The 12,989-nt window shown below is 40.6% G+C and overlaps 1 protein-coding gene across 1 annotated transcript in view; it reads right to left on the bottom strand.

The window, feature by feature from the left end:
* Positions 1-12,989, bottom strand: part of HFM1 (helicase for meiosis 1) — a 98,079-nt gene that overhangs the window by 73,908 nt on the left and 11,182 nt on the right. Inside the window, exons 6-8 of the mRNA XM_054980361.1 lie at positions 12,098-12,168; positions 8,248-8,380; positions 5,317-5,468 (exon numbers count right to left, since the gene is read on the bottom strand). Coding sequence (XP_054836336.1) covers positions 5,317-5,468; positions 8,248-8,380; positions 12,098-12,168 — 356 coding nt within the window. The remainder of the gene's footprint in view (positions 1-5,316; positions 5,469-8,247; positions 8,381-12,097; positions 12,169-12,989) is intronic.

The following is a 12,989-nucleotide window of genomic DNA, read 5'->3' as shown; positions in this document are numbered from 1 at the left end:
TTCTCTTCCTTCCTCCCCTTTCCCTCACCACTTCTCTCACTTTCTTTCTGTCTCTTAGTCTTTCTTGTTGGAATATATGTTGCAAAGTCTGACATTCAGTCATTATGGAGCTAAATGTATTTACTCACTGTGCTATTGTTTGTATTGATCTGGAAGAGAACCTGGCACAGAGCCAATAGTGTGGAAGCCTGGGAAACTGAGATGTGTTTGTAAACTGTTATTGGTCAATAGGTCAGGTGATTTTCTTTCAGGGTCAAGAAGACAGAGGAAGAATCCTCAATGTTGTTCTTCTCCTTGCTCCTCGTGGTCTAAGTATGTAGCATGAAGCAAGATGTAGCTCATAGGGTTTCTTATTTTGTAGCAATCCTGTGTACCTTTTCCTTTAGAAGTAAATACAAGGTCTGACATTCAGTCATTATGGAGTTAATAGCACTCACTGTGCTATTGTTTGCATTGACCTGGAAGAGAACCTGGCACAGAGCCAATAGTCTGGAAGCCGGGGAAACTGAGATGTGTTTGTAAACTGTTATTGGTCAATAGGTCAGGTGATTTTCTTTCAGAGTCAAGAAGACAGAGGAAGAATCCTCAATGTTGTTCTTCTCCTTGCTTCTCATGGTCTAAGTATGTAGCATGCAGCAAGAAGTAGTTCATAGGGTTTCTTATTTTGTAGCAATCCTGTGAACCTTTTCCTTTAGAAGTAAATGGTTTTAAAAGCAAACAGACATTTGACTCTCTATTGATTCAAGATTGATTGGTTATATTTATAGCCCGCCCTCCCCGCAAGTGGGCTCAGGATCCATTGCACCTCTGATTTTAAACTATTTCAACCCATTTTCCCCAACATTTCTCACTTTATTTCTCTCTTCCCCAATGCTCACTGTCTCATACACACACTCTCACTTTCTTTCTCTCGTTGTCCTCCCTCATCATAACTTTTTCGCTCTCTTTCATCCACCAACTTGTGTTCTTGTAGTCCCCGAATGCCTTCTGTCACACACACATTCACTTTCTCTTTCTCTTTCTTGCTCTGTCCCCCAATGCCCCCCCTCACACACACCCATCCTCAGAGCTTTGGCTGCCTGTCCCCCCAATATTCACCTCCCCCCAATCCTCTCCACTGTTTTGACAGGAACAATGACAGCAGTAGGGAGCTCCTGCCCTCCCTTCCTTGCTTGCCCCTGTCTTGTTCACACAGGGGGATCCCCTTCCTCCTTCAACATCTGCTTCACACAATGTAGAGCGTGGATGCTGCCAAGCAAGCGCAGACAATGCTCCTCCTTTGGGAGGAGTTAAAACATTTTCAGATTTTTTTGCAAGTCTGCAGAGTCCCCCCCCCCCCATTTCCAGGAAAATCTTCTTTCTCTCTAAATGCTGCTGATCTGCCCCCAACCCAGCTGATTCCATGACTGCTGGCTCAACAGCAGAAGCAGTGTTTCATGCCACAGCAGGCATGCCAACCCCAATTTTGGGAGGGTGATGGTGGCTCTCCCACTACCTGCCTGCCTTAATAAAGGTTGCAGTGATAGCTTTATTGTTGTAGCTGTAGGCCATAACATCCTCACATACACACCAACATAAAAACAGTGTACCACGGCAAAAGGTTAAAACATATTTACATAAGAAAACAAAACATAAAAGTTTAAAATCAAGATGGTAAAAAAGATAAACATAAAAGCCATGAAATGACATGGAATTATAATTCAGATAAAATTCTTACAGGATCAACAGGTACTAATTCCTTCCTTATATTTATAGATAAAAAGATAAAAGTAGCCACTTGGATAGTAACAAGAGGAAAAGCATCAGCCAACACAAATTTAATACATTCCTCATCTGAGCCAGAAAAATGTGCAAAAACTGATTCAGCAGTTTATTACAAACGGACCCATAAAAAGGACAATGAAAAACAGTGTACTATATCTTCCATCTGATTAAGACCACAAGGACAGAGATGCTATTCCACAGGTAATTTCTGATATCTGCCCTGGAAGTACTAGGATGGCATAATTTGAAAGTGAGCACTAGTAAATGGGTTTCTTAATGTAGCATTAGAAAGGACAGCTAAATAGCGAGAGAAGAATTTATTTTTCTTGATCCGGGGATACCACAAAGAAAATTTAGATTGTTGGACTATACCTATACCCAAAGGGCATCTTTTACAAAAAGCCAACTACAAATTTTGCTTGGTTCCCAAGATATTACAGCCTCTGAGGGGAGAAAGGTATATAACTGCAAAATAGAGGTCAGCAAGTTGAACCACTGATTCCCTCCCTTTAGTACCAAAGACAATTATTTTACCAGATGGTCTTTGATAATGCTATGAAATATCCTGTAATATTTTAATAATTTCAAGAGGGCTCTTGTTGTAAAAGAAGGTAGTTCAGCTTCTAACCTTAAGCATGCAGCAGAAGGTCCTTGCAGAAGACTGAAGATTTTCCTTAAGAAATTGTTCTTAATTATTTCAAGCTGATCAAATATTTTCTCATTCTACCCTAAATTTCAGCCTCATATAAGAACTGCATGATAACTTTGCCTGGAATACTCTGAGAGCCAGGGCTATTAACTGGCCACCCTTTGAATAGAAATTTTTTTAAATAGATCCCAGTGTACTGAAAACAGTTGATAAATTGGCATTAAAGTGTGTCTGCCAAGTCAGAGACCCATGAAATACTACACTATACCTAAATATTTAAAAGGGGACATTGTTCTATTTCATGAGCATTGACAGTCCATCTGTGCTTGGATCTGTTTTTGATGAAAACAAAAAATTTAGTTTTATTGTATTTAATTCTTAGTTCTCCTCTATCACAATAATCAACCAACCTAGCTAGCATCCTACTGAACCCAATTTTGGTGAAAGTCATAATTGCCATATCATCTGCATACAGCAGGACTAAAATTTTTCAACCAGCTAATGAAGAGAGGGAAAGGTTCTGGGATTCCATGGTCTGGACAAAATCATTAATGTAAAAATTAAACAGAAAGGGGGCCAAATAGGCAACCCTATTTAACATCCTTCCTTAAAGGAATAGGATCTGTAAGAGAGCCATGAGAACCCACTCTTGCCCTCACTGTGAGACTGGAATGTAGTTCCCTCACTATCCTAAAAAGCCTTCTGTTGATATTTGTTTTACCAAGTTTGTCCCATAATCTTGATTGCTCAATAGAGGCTCATTCTGCATGGTACACTTTAAGCCCAATACTGTGTATTCATGCCAATCAGCGCTGAATGGGCTTGGGTTCCTAGCATTCTGCACTGCAGAAACTTGAGGGGATTTGGTGTCTGTTTTCTTATTCCAGATGAGTTGAGAAGTGTCTGTTTCAAGCGACCTTTTGTGAGGGCTGGAGCTGACGTCATTTTTTTTAAATTTCAGAGCATGCATAGTAATGTTGCAATGTTGGAGCCCAGTTTGTTCACCACCACTCCTCTCTCCCTGTCCCTGTATTCACTGATTGGGTAGTCTCGTGCCCACCGGTTTTTTATTTTCAAATATGAGCCCCAGTTGTAAAGAAAATAAATAAAAAGTAAACCCAAGAAGAGATCAGTGGAGAATGTGGATTGCCATGAGGGAACGGGACACACATTGTGCTTAAAGGGGTAGAATGCAGGAATGTCTCACAGCTTTGCAACTCTCCCATAATTAAAAAAGGTGGGGTTGGATGCTCATTTGCTTGGGACTTGTTTCAGGCTTCTCCTAATGCCAAAGAGGAAAAAAAATAAAGACGCATGTGGAGGGGGGAGGGAGGAAGCAATTTGGACACAACACTAGTACAATCCTTCTCTGAAAACTTCCCAGTGTGCCAGCCAAGATGCATTATGATCGAAAAAACCCCACGATAATGGCGATCGCGCAATCGTGACCCGGCGGATCGTGATCGTCCATGGCCAATGATCCAGCAATCGGGAGAGGCCTGGATCGTTGCGTTCAGGCTCAAATCGGGGATCCAGACACTCAGGCGCCAGCAATCTATTCCCCTAGCAACAGACCCAGGGGAAAGCCTGAGCTCTGTTTACCCTCCTTCTGTCGCCCTGGAAACCCGAATGGAAGCCCAGCTTTCCTTGATCAGCAGGGCTTCCTTCCAACCACGGAACAGCAAAGCAGTCACAAGTTGGGAGAAGACACCCGGGGGGGAGGGGGGAGGGGGTGTTCTGTAGCCATGGGCACTCCAATCTCATCCCTGCAAACCCTGATAGGCAGCTCTGACGGCCAAACACAGACCTCCTGTGTTGCTGAATGGGACCTGAGGGGAGGTGGCTCGTCGCCACCTCCCCGTGCCCACCAGGCCCAGCGGCTGCCACCACCACCCACCTTCCCACATAGCTGGGAATACCAGCATGCCCCTTTGGCATCCACGAGCCACGATCTACGATCCACGGCTCGGGAACGGGAGATGATCGGTGTGGATCGTTAATGCGGGATCGTCGTCAGCGCCGATCCACGATCAGCTGGATCATTAATTTTTTTTGGATCGTGCCCATCTCTACTGAAGAGGTAGACAGCGGTTTCCACAGCCGTTTGAGAGAGGAGGATGCAGCCTATGATTCTTCTCTGTAAAGTTCCCTGTGTGCTAGCCAAGATTTTGGTGTTTTTTTAGATTTAGAATTTACAAATTAGAAGGAATATAAGTGCAGTAACATTCTAGCGTTACTGCCCTTTTAAAAAAGAAAACACGGCGGAAAAAAGTTCGTGGAGCTGAAGATTCAGCTCCTGGGGGGAAAGAAGACAGGAGGATAAGAAGCAGAACAGGAGCATGGTTTTTCACAGAGACATAACACGCTGCAGCATTGACTAGGCTTTAAAAATAAATTGTGGAATGTGCGCAGGGGGAAAAAATGGAAGATGGACAATGTCATATCTGCGTCCCTTGCACAAGTGGAACTCTGAAGAACATGGGGAGTAGAATGGAGTATGAAACACTGTAAAATGGTCATGTGGAAAGGGCCAGAGTCAAATGCAGAAGAGAGGTTAACAAAAGCAATGTAGAGACACCTTCTCTAATTTTTGGTATATTTCTTGATCAGGGCCTTTAATGTCATACAGTGATCAACTGTGCTAAGACTCTTATGAAAACCTGCTTGTTCAAGATTTGTGGATTCTGCCCCATCTTCCAATTTGATCTGTTTTGTTCCCAAGTGGCCCCCATCAGCAGGTTGAAGTATCCAGGTGGGGGGGCACTTAGCTATTAATATACAAGATAAAAAATGAAGTTCATATAGAAGTAACTAGGACAATAACCGTATGAAATTATTATCTACAACAAAGCATCTTTTAAAAAAATAAAAACCATTAATGGTAAGGTGTGTGTGAAACCTACTGGTGTGGTCAGAATAACGTGAGCATGTTGTATTTCAAATAAGTCATCCATTGCTGTATCTCCGGTTAGTTCCTTACAGACAAGTCCAATGGGTTCAAATTTTTCTTTCCAGTCCTCAAAACGTTGACTGCAGAGAGCTTTTATTGGAGCCACTAAAAATAAATACAGAAAAGAAGGGGGGAAACAGAAAAACAAGACATGTTTAAACAGGTCTCCAAACACACTATACAATGATGAGTTTTTCAAAAAGTCTCCCATTCTTTCTTCACAATCTAACTTTTCGTTCCTATACATTTCAGCTGCTCTTCTTCATACTTGCTCCAGTTTACATTAATCTTCTTTGGACCTATACTTGGTTGAATCTATACACAGTATTCTATCAGAGGCCTTAACAGTTCTCAACATAATTACAAATATTTTGTTAAACGTTTGAAGATTTACATGCAGATATATATTATCAGCTCTTGGACACCAACCTAGCATTGGATAAACAGGTGGCAGCTGTGGCCAGAAGAGCCTTTTATCAGCTTTGACTGATTAGCCAAGATGAAGCCTTTCCTGAGCTGAAGAGATCTGGCCAGTGCGGAGCATGCCCTGATTACATCTTGACTAGATTACAAGTAAGCACTCTGTGTGGGACTTCCCTTGCAAATTGTTCAGAAACTTCAATCAGTGCAGAATGCTGCAGCCAGGATGTTGACTGGAATGGGTCGTAGAGACCATATCACTCCAGTCTTGGCACATCTACCCTGGCACCCAGTATGTTTCTAGGCACAATTCAAGGTGCTGGTATTTACCTTTAAAGCCCCATATGTGTCTGCCAGGTAAGTCACCACCCAGCAACAAAAGTATTTATTTTTATTTCAAATTGTTACCAATTTTAATTACCTGCACATTTTCTTAGGATTTGCGTCCATTTGTACAGATGAGATTACTGATGAAGTGCATAATTAAAATACTGATTCTTAAGGGGTTCCATTAATTATTCTTCCATGACATTTAAGACCACTTTTTATAGTGTCCTTCAGAGTCTACTCTACATCCAGACATAGCAACTTTACAAGGTTACAACAAGTAGAAATGGCATTTCTACTGAAGTCAGAATGGCATATTATATGTACAAAGGTGCATTTCCCAAACATGTTTTCTCATTTATGTGGATGGCTGACAGAAGGGAAGAATTTAAGTTTTGGGGGGCCTGTCAGTTCTCCCCTACAAACATTCCATCTCAAGACTGTTTAACCAGATTCTTCTGGTTTTGTAGCCCAGACTGGGGAGGGGGTAAAATTTTTGAAAAACAAGGTGAGGGCTTTTATAGAGGAGAATCTGTGAATGGTAGAAAGTTTAAGCACTCCCCTACCAGATGATTTTGCCCTGCAAATGTCCCCCACTCACATATTAGCATTATTATAAAAGTTTAGGAGCCATATTTCTCCATGCCATTCTGCTTTGAGAGATGTGTAGGGGAGGGAAAGAGCCAAGAGTCTAGTCAAGGATGGCTGGCAAGGTTGGTAACACTTCTAGAGAAAAATGGCCTGTCTCTTTAACAGAAATTTAACATATGAAAATGTGCAGGTAAAAGCTCTTCAGTGGCAAGGAGATAAATAACATCACATAGTAAATGTCATTATTTCAGCCCCTGACAGACTTTATTTAAGCCTCTGATGGACAGGACACTTTTTTCCCCAGTAAGCTGGCAATCTTCATGGCTGGTGAGCTCTGCGTTGAAACTACAGTTGCCAATCTCCCAGTGAAGCCCGGAGATCTCCCAGAACGACAACTGATCTCCAGAATTCATATAGCAGTTCACCTGGAGAAACTGGCTGCTTTAGAGGGTGGACTTTGTGGAAGGGACCCTGCTGAGGTTCCTCTCCAAGTAAAAAATAATGGCTATTCCCGTAATAAGTCCAAGCGGCAAGAAAACAGAGGAGAAACCCTCTACGGGAAACCACAAACACTTGCATCGCCGCCATCCCGGAGTGTAAAGACTATGATTTTTCCTCCTGATTGTTGTTAAACACGCTCCTGAGGAAGTGGGCACGAAATCTGTTCATTGTAGCCGGCCCCAGATTGAGCGTGACGGGGAGCCTTCCATCTGCCTCATTACATCTATGCTTGTGCGGAGGAAATAAATGAAATAAAGAAGAAACAAACGAAATAAAGAAGAAAGATACGACTACAAGGACCTTTATATAAAATGGACTTTTATCACACCCGGATTGTCATTGCACTCTTTCTATGTTAAATTATGTATCTGTAGAGAATATGGAATGCTTTTGTATTCATGTAACCAATGAATTATTGAGAGGTATTGAGTGTTGAGCATTTGCACTTTAAAATACACTTTGGTATAGGAACTCATCAGTTGAAGAGGTTCCTCTCCAGGCTCCACCTCCAAATTTCCAGGAATTTCTAACCCCAGAGTTGGCAAACCAAGTGGAAACTGAAATAGCAGACAGGCTCTATTGAGATTCATACTGCAAGACAAGGAGAAAGTGAGCGAAGGGGTCCCAAAATAAGTTCAGATGAATACATGGCTCACAACAATAAAATGTAAAATTAAAAATAACACATGAATAAGAAAGCCCGTGGGGTGTAATGGTTAGAGTGTCAGGCTAGGATCCAGGGGACCCAGATTCGAATAGCCACTCTGCCACAGAAGCTCACTGGGGGACCTTATGCTAGTCACACACTCTCAGGCTAATGCATCTCAACAGGGTTGTTGTGAGACTAAAATAGATGAGAGTGATAAAAGCCAATTTGGGTCCCCATTGAGGAGAAAAGATAGGGTATAAATAAAGTAAATAAAAATAACAAACAACCACAAATCAACAATAAACACTTAAATAGCCATGCAATGAAACTAGATGAAAATAATTTCTGTTCTTGAGTTTAATAACAATATATATTTCAAAATAGTAGCATACTTACTATATACAATTTTAATATTTAACCAAGGTGTTGGCACTTTGATTAATAACCTGATAATTGCAAGCTCAAACATCACAGTTTTTCCAGAACCTGTTGGAGCACAGACTACAAAATTTCTGTCTGTATAAAGGAGCTAAGGGAGAAAAACACAGTAGTAAATGCACCATATACAGTCAAGGTACATGAATTTGACTAATCTAATGGGAAATATTTGTGCACAAGAAATTTACTGTTACAGCAATAAATACAACCCTGCTCAGTTTTTCAAAGATGAGATTTTTGAGTTAGCATGTGTGAACTTTTTATTTTGTATAAGAGCAAAAGAGGAGGGAAAGGTAAAACAAAAGCAAGACTTTCTTCCTTGATATCTGCCACTGAGCAATTATGAAGAATGTATGGGTCAGTAGCTAATGCCATTATGCAGCGAAGACTACTATAGTGTTGCAAATACAAAACCATTTCAAATCCCAGAAAGAAGCAGCACTTATAGAAGAGTATGAGCACTGACTGCACTCTATCACTCTTCAGAGGAAATTTCAACATGCTTTAGCAATTTTACCCAAATCATAAGAGTAACTTGAGAGCTCACTTGTACAAAATTCTAATATTATAAAGAAAAAAACTATTTAAAACATAATGCTTTATCAATGAAATAAGGTACCAATCCATAAAAGACAACTCTACAGCATTCTCAACAGCTAAATGGTGAGTACAAAGATTTTGGAACCTCTATCAGTGGATACTGTTGAGATGGTTACCCAGTTGGAACCAGTGACGGTTACTGTGGGACAACTGAGCGGGGAAAGGATTTTTTACTGTTAATTTAAAGCTCTGGAAAGCACTGATGGAAGCAGGAAGTGCCAGTCAGTGCTGTACAAGCATGTAGTTGACTTTATAGCTTTCCCTGGAACAGGCACAGGCTGTTGCTGCTGGCAAAATAAGGTATCTAGTCAGCATCTGAATGCCTGCATGCCTGTATAATGCTAACAGATACCTACTCTTCTGCCTTCTGTTGCATACAGGTAAGAGGTAAAACTTCCTCTTTACAAGGCGACCAGCATCTCAAATCCTAAGACTCATGGGACAAGGCCTGCTGATGTCATAGCAGGAGCTAGTGATGTCATATTGTCATGGATATAGCTAGAACTATTGGAGAAAAATTGCTAGATATGACCAAGAAATAGAATATGACTTTGCACATAGAAACCAGGCTAGCCTAGCTCCATAACTAGACAGGCCACAAAGGGAATCCTGAGGCCTAGAATAGAACCACCTTGCAGAAGGGCATAAAACAATAGAGTTACACAGTTGAATTGCCATGTGTAGATTAAAAGAACCATCTAACTCATATCAATATAGACAATGTACCAGGGCCCAAATCCAGGGAGTATCTGAGAATGGCAGGAATGTTTAACTTCATAAAAGCTGGCAATATTGTTCAAAGATAGATGTGCTGATGCTAGCAGTCAGACCCTTTTCTCACACTGAAGGGGCAATTTATGTATATGGAACATCATAAACCCCTTTTCCTCATGTGCCTTAAGCACAAAACATGGCCTGGCAAGGCAGAACAAACAGATGCCAACCCTGGCTGGAGTTGGAAAATTACCAGGTGGGTCAGATTGACTAGCTGCCAACATCCTAGAGAAGCCTTTAAGCAAAACAATGTGGTCTTCCAAGAGGCTCCTGAGTTTATCTCATCCATGCCCTTTCATACTTCTCTCACCCATCTTTCTAATCAGAGTGAATCAAAGACCTGATAGCTCTTCCTATCTGATAATAGCAGGATAATCAAGTACTTTTCGCATCTATAGTCCACCTTAGGAAGCCTCTTCCAACTCCATTGCCCACCTCTGGAGATAGCTATGAAGCTATTCTTTCTGGGGTAGAGATACATCAGTCTGCCTCAAGGCATGTTTCACTCTATAATAGGATTGCCCTCAGTCATATGCAGTGTGTGTGTTCTGGGACCCATCCATACCCTCAGATTATGTCTGAGTGCTCCCTTCTCTTCCATGAAGCACTGGTCATTTTGCTGTTGTTCTCGCGGACCTCTCCTTCTCTTCCGGACTGATAAATATCACCCCATCCCAACTAGTCTCTCCCACTTTCCTCCCTGTTTTCTAGCTAGCCTTCTATGTGTGCTCTGTGTGTTTTATGGTATGCTTGACTTTTATTTCTCTGTTAATAAAAGAAACCTTTCCTGTAGAACATCTGCTGGTTTATTTGAGAGTTCTCTACGGGAACAATCCTGACATACATCAGTAGAGATCCCAGTTACCAGCTCCCACTGCGTCTCCTTGAATGCTAATTCCCCGAACTCATAAGGAGACCTCCCATTAGGGTAACACTGGTGGAGGACCAAAAGATATTCAGATGTATGAGAAACTTGTAATCACTAATTTTACACAGACTTTGTTAAGATAAGAAGTAGCAAGAATGAACTATTGTTACATGTTTTAAGATGTTTCAAATATCCTCGTCTGGTGTTTTAAGTTATAACATAATAAGTTAGCCAAGAATGTGAATCTCTTTGAAGCAAGACAGACAGCTATTGTAAGGAGATGGTTTTGAAACCCTATAAATACGACAGACTAAATTGATTGAGAGCTTCTTAGACTTCTGTATCTTAGGGTAAGATACTTTTTTTGGGTTCATGTTATTGCTCTCCTTTAATGATCTATGTAGTTATAATGGATGGTATGATTTTCTGTTAAATGAGTTGATATGAAGAATGCTGATTAATTATTTTGTAATAATAAAGGTTTAAAATGGAAGCAGAGACTCCATAATTGTATTACTTGTGTATAGTACCTGATAACAAACCTAGAACATTATCTGTCATGTACCTCTTGCCAGAAGTTAAATGATTTGATACAGGAAAGCCAACTAGATGCTCAGAGCTTCTTAAGTGCACACCTGTATTTGAATCAGGCCTGACCAGAGTTATCCAGAACAACACTGAATAGCACCACTAATGGTAGTACTTCTACACACCTGTAGGAATTGTACCATATGCTGTCTGAATCTGTGAAGTCACAATTGTGTGTTTGAAAAGAAGGACAATTCACCACACACAAACTCACACACACCACACATAGAAATCAACTGTGAGGTAAAGTTACCAGTTAAGCATCTAAAAAAGTAGTCAAACTATCAGAGCTAGTTTATTGTCTCCCATTTCCAGTGTACACATGTATCACAAACAGCCATACATAAAAGTCTTAAAAGAAGCCCTCAAGTGTTTGAGCTACCTAAGATTTTGACCTGCTACCATGAAGCGCTGATTATAAGTTTAAACATCTGAAAGCCTGAACGCAAAGCTTGAGATGTGATGATCCTAACTCTGTCCATCAACTGTAGTGCATTGGTGGTCAACTCCCACCTTGGAAATTGCCTAAACAACTGCCACTGGGTGCACCTTAATACATTAAGTATTTCAGCTTGTCTATCTCTATCCAGTAGGCTGAATTAATGGCATGGTTGGTAATTATTTGGTGGTGCACTGCTTCATATGCTTTTCTTAAGTACATATTTCATTTGATGGTACAGTGAGCAAAAGGATCAGACACTGCAATCCTACACGTCTCATTTTGCAGGCAAAAAGGGAGCCATACGTATAGCTAGACTATCAGCACAATCCTAAACAGAATGATAGTCATCTAATTCCATTTCAGTCAAGGTTTAGAAAAGTGTAGTTTCATAGGATTGCAGTGTATGTTCAGTTTAGTGTATAGGCTTGATTTATAGGAGCAGGACATTGATATTTTATGAAATTATAAATGAACACTTATACATTTGTCATAAATATATGCATAGTAATTAACACTTAAAACTTGTCTATACTTACATCATCCAGAGCCTTGGACTGAATATAATTAAAATATGGGAACTCTTTGAAAATATTTCTGAACTGAGCAGCTTAAATTCATAGTAAGGAGTCAAACTATTAAGTGAAAAATGGATAAAACAATAACTTTTACAATGTGGATTTAAGAAAAGATTTTCTACTGTTACATATTTGTTAGAGTGAAGGCTTGGAAACTTTTTAGTAGTGACAGAAAATTTACAGGTACTTGAAGCTAATGATTTCTTTTTCCAATTCCTACAACAGAAATGTGTAGGAAAAGCTGAAATATATGCAATACTAATATACTTATCAAACCTAAACACTAGTTATCACTTTAAGAACATGAAATCCATTATGCATATAATTATTGTATTGTGGTTATGATCTAATGCTGGAGTGACCAATAGGTAGCACACAAGCCACTAGTAGGTTCCTTGGTTTTAAACCTGTGTCTGTTGACTTTATTTTTTAATTGATTTTAATTTGTAGTTTTTTTAAATGTAGAGCCATAAGGCCCCCATCCAGAATGAGTGCACAAAGAGGCAGCCCTAGTTGAGTGTGCTTGCTGACCAGCTAGCTCCCTCAATGAAGAAGCAGGAGGAAGATGGTGACCCAACCCTGCTGCCCCTCTCTACAGCTCTCTAATCATAAAGCTGATAAGCAGTGCCTGCCTGCCTCACCTAGCCCAGCCTAGCATTGAATCCACATGCAGAAAGGGGACGCTCAGAGCCAAGCTACAAGTGACTTTTTTCACGTGTAGAACACTTGATTTTTCTCGCAAGTTTTCCTGGGAAATGAAGTCCGAGAGTCCTTCCCCTCTCTGTTAGAATCACTGCCTGAAGAGCCAGAGAAGGCTGGCAGCAGCAGCAGCTTTTGCAAATCGTTCCTCCAG

This window comes from Eublepharis macularius, chromosome 5, assembly GCF_028583425.1.
Source record: "Eublepharis macularius isolate TG4126 chromosome 5, MPM_Emac_v1.0, whole genome shotgun sequence".
Classification (NCBI taxonomy): domain Eukaryota; kingdom Metazoa; phylum Chordata; class Lepidosauria; order Squamata; family Eublepharidae; genus Eublepharis; species Eublepharis macularius.
Note: the sequence above shows the minus strand (reverse complement) of the source record. Positions and strands in the feature narration are given on the sequence as shown.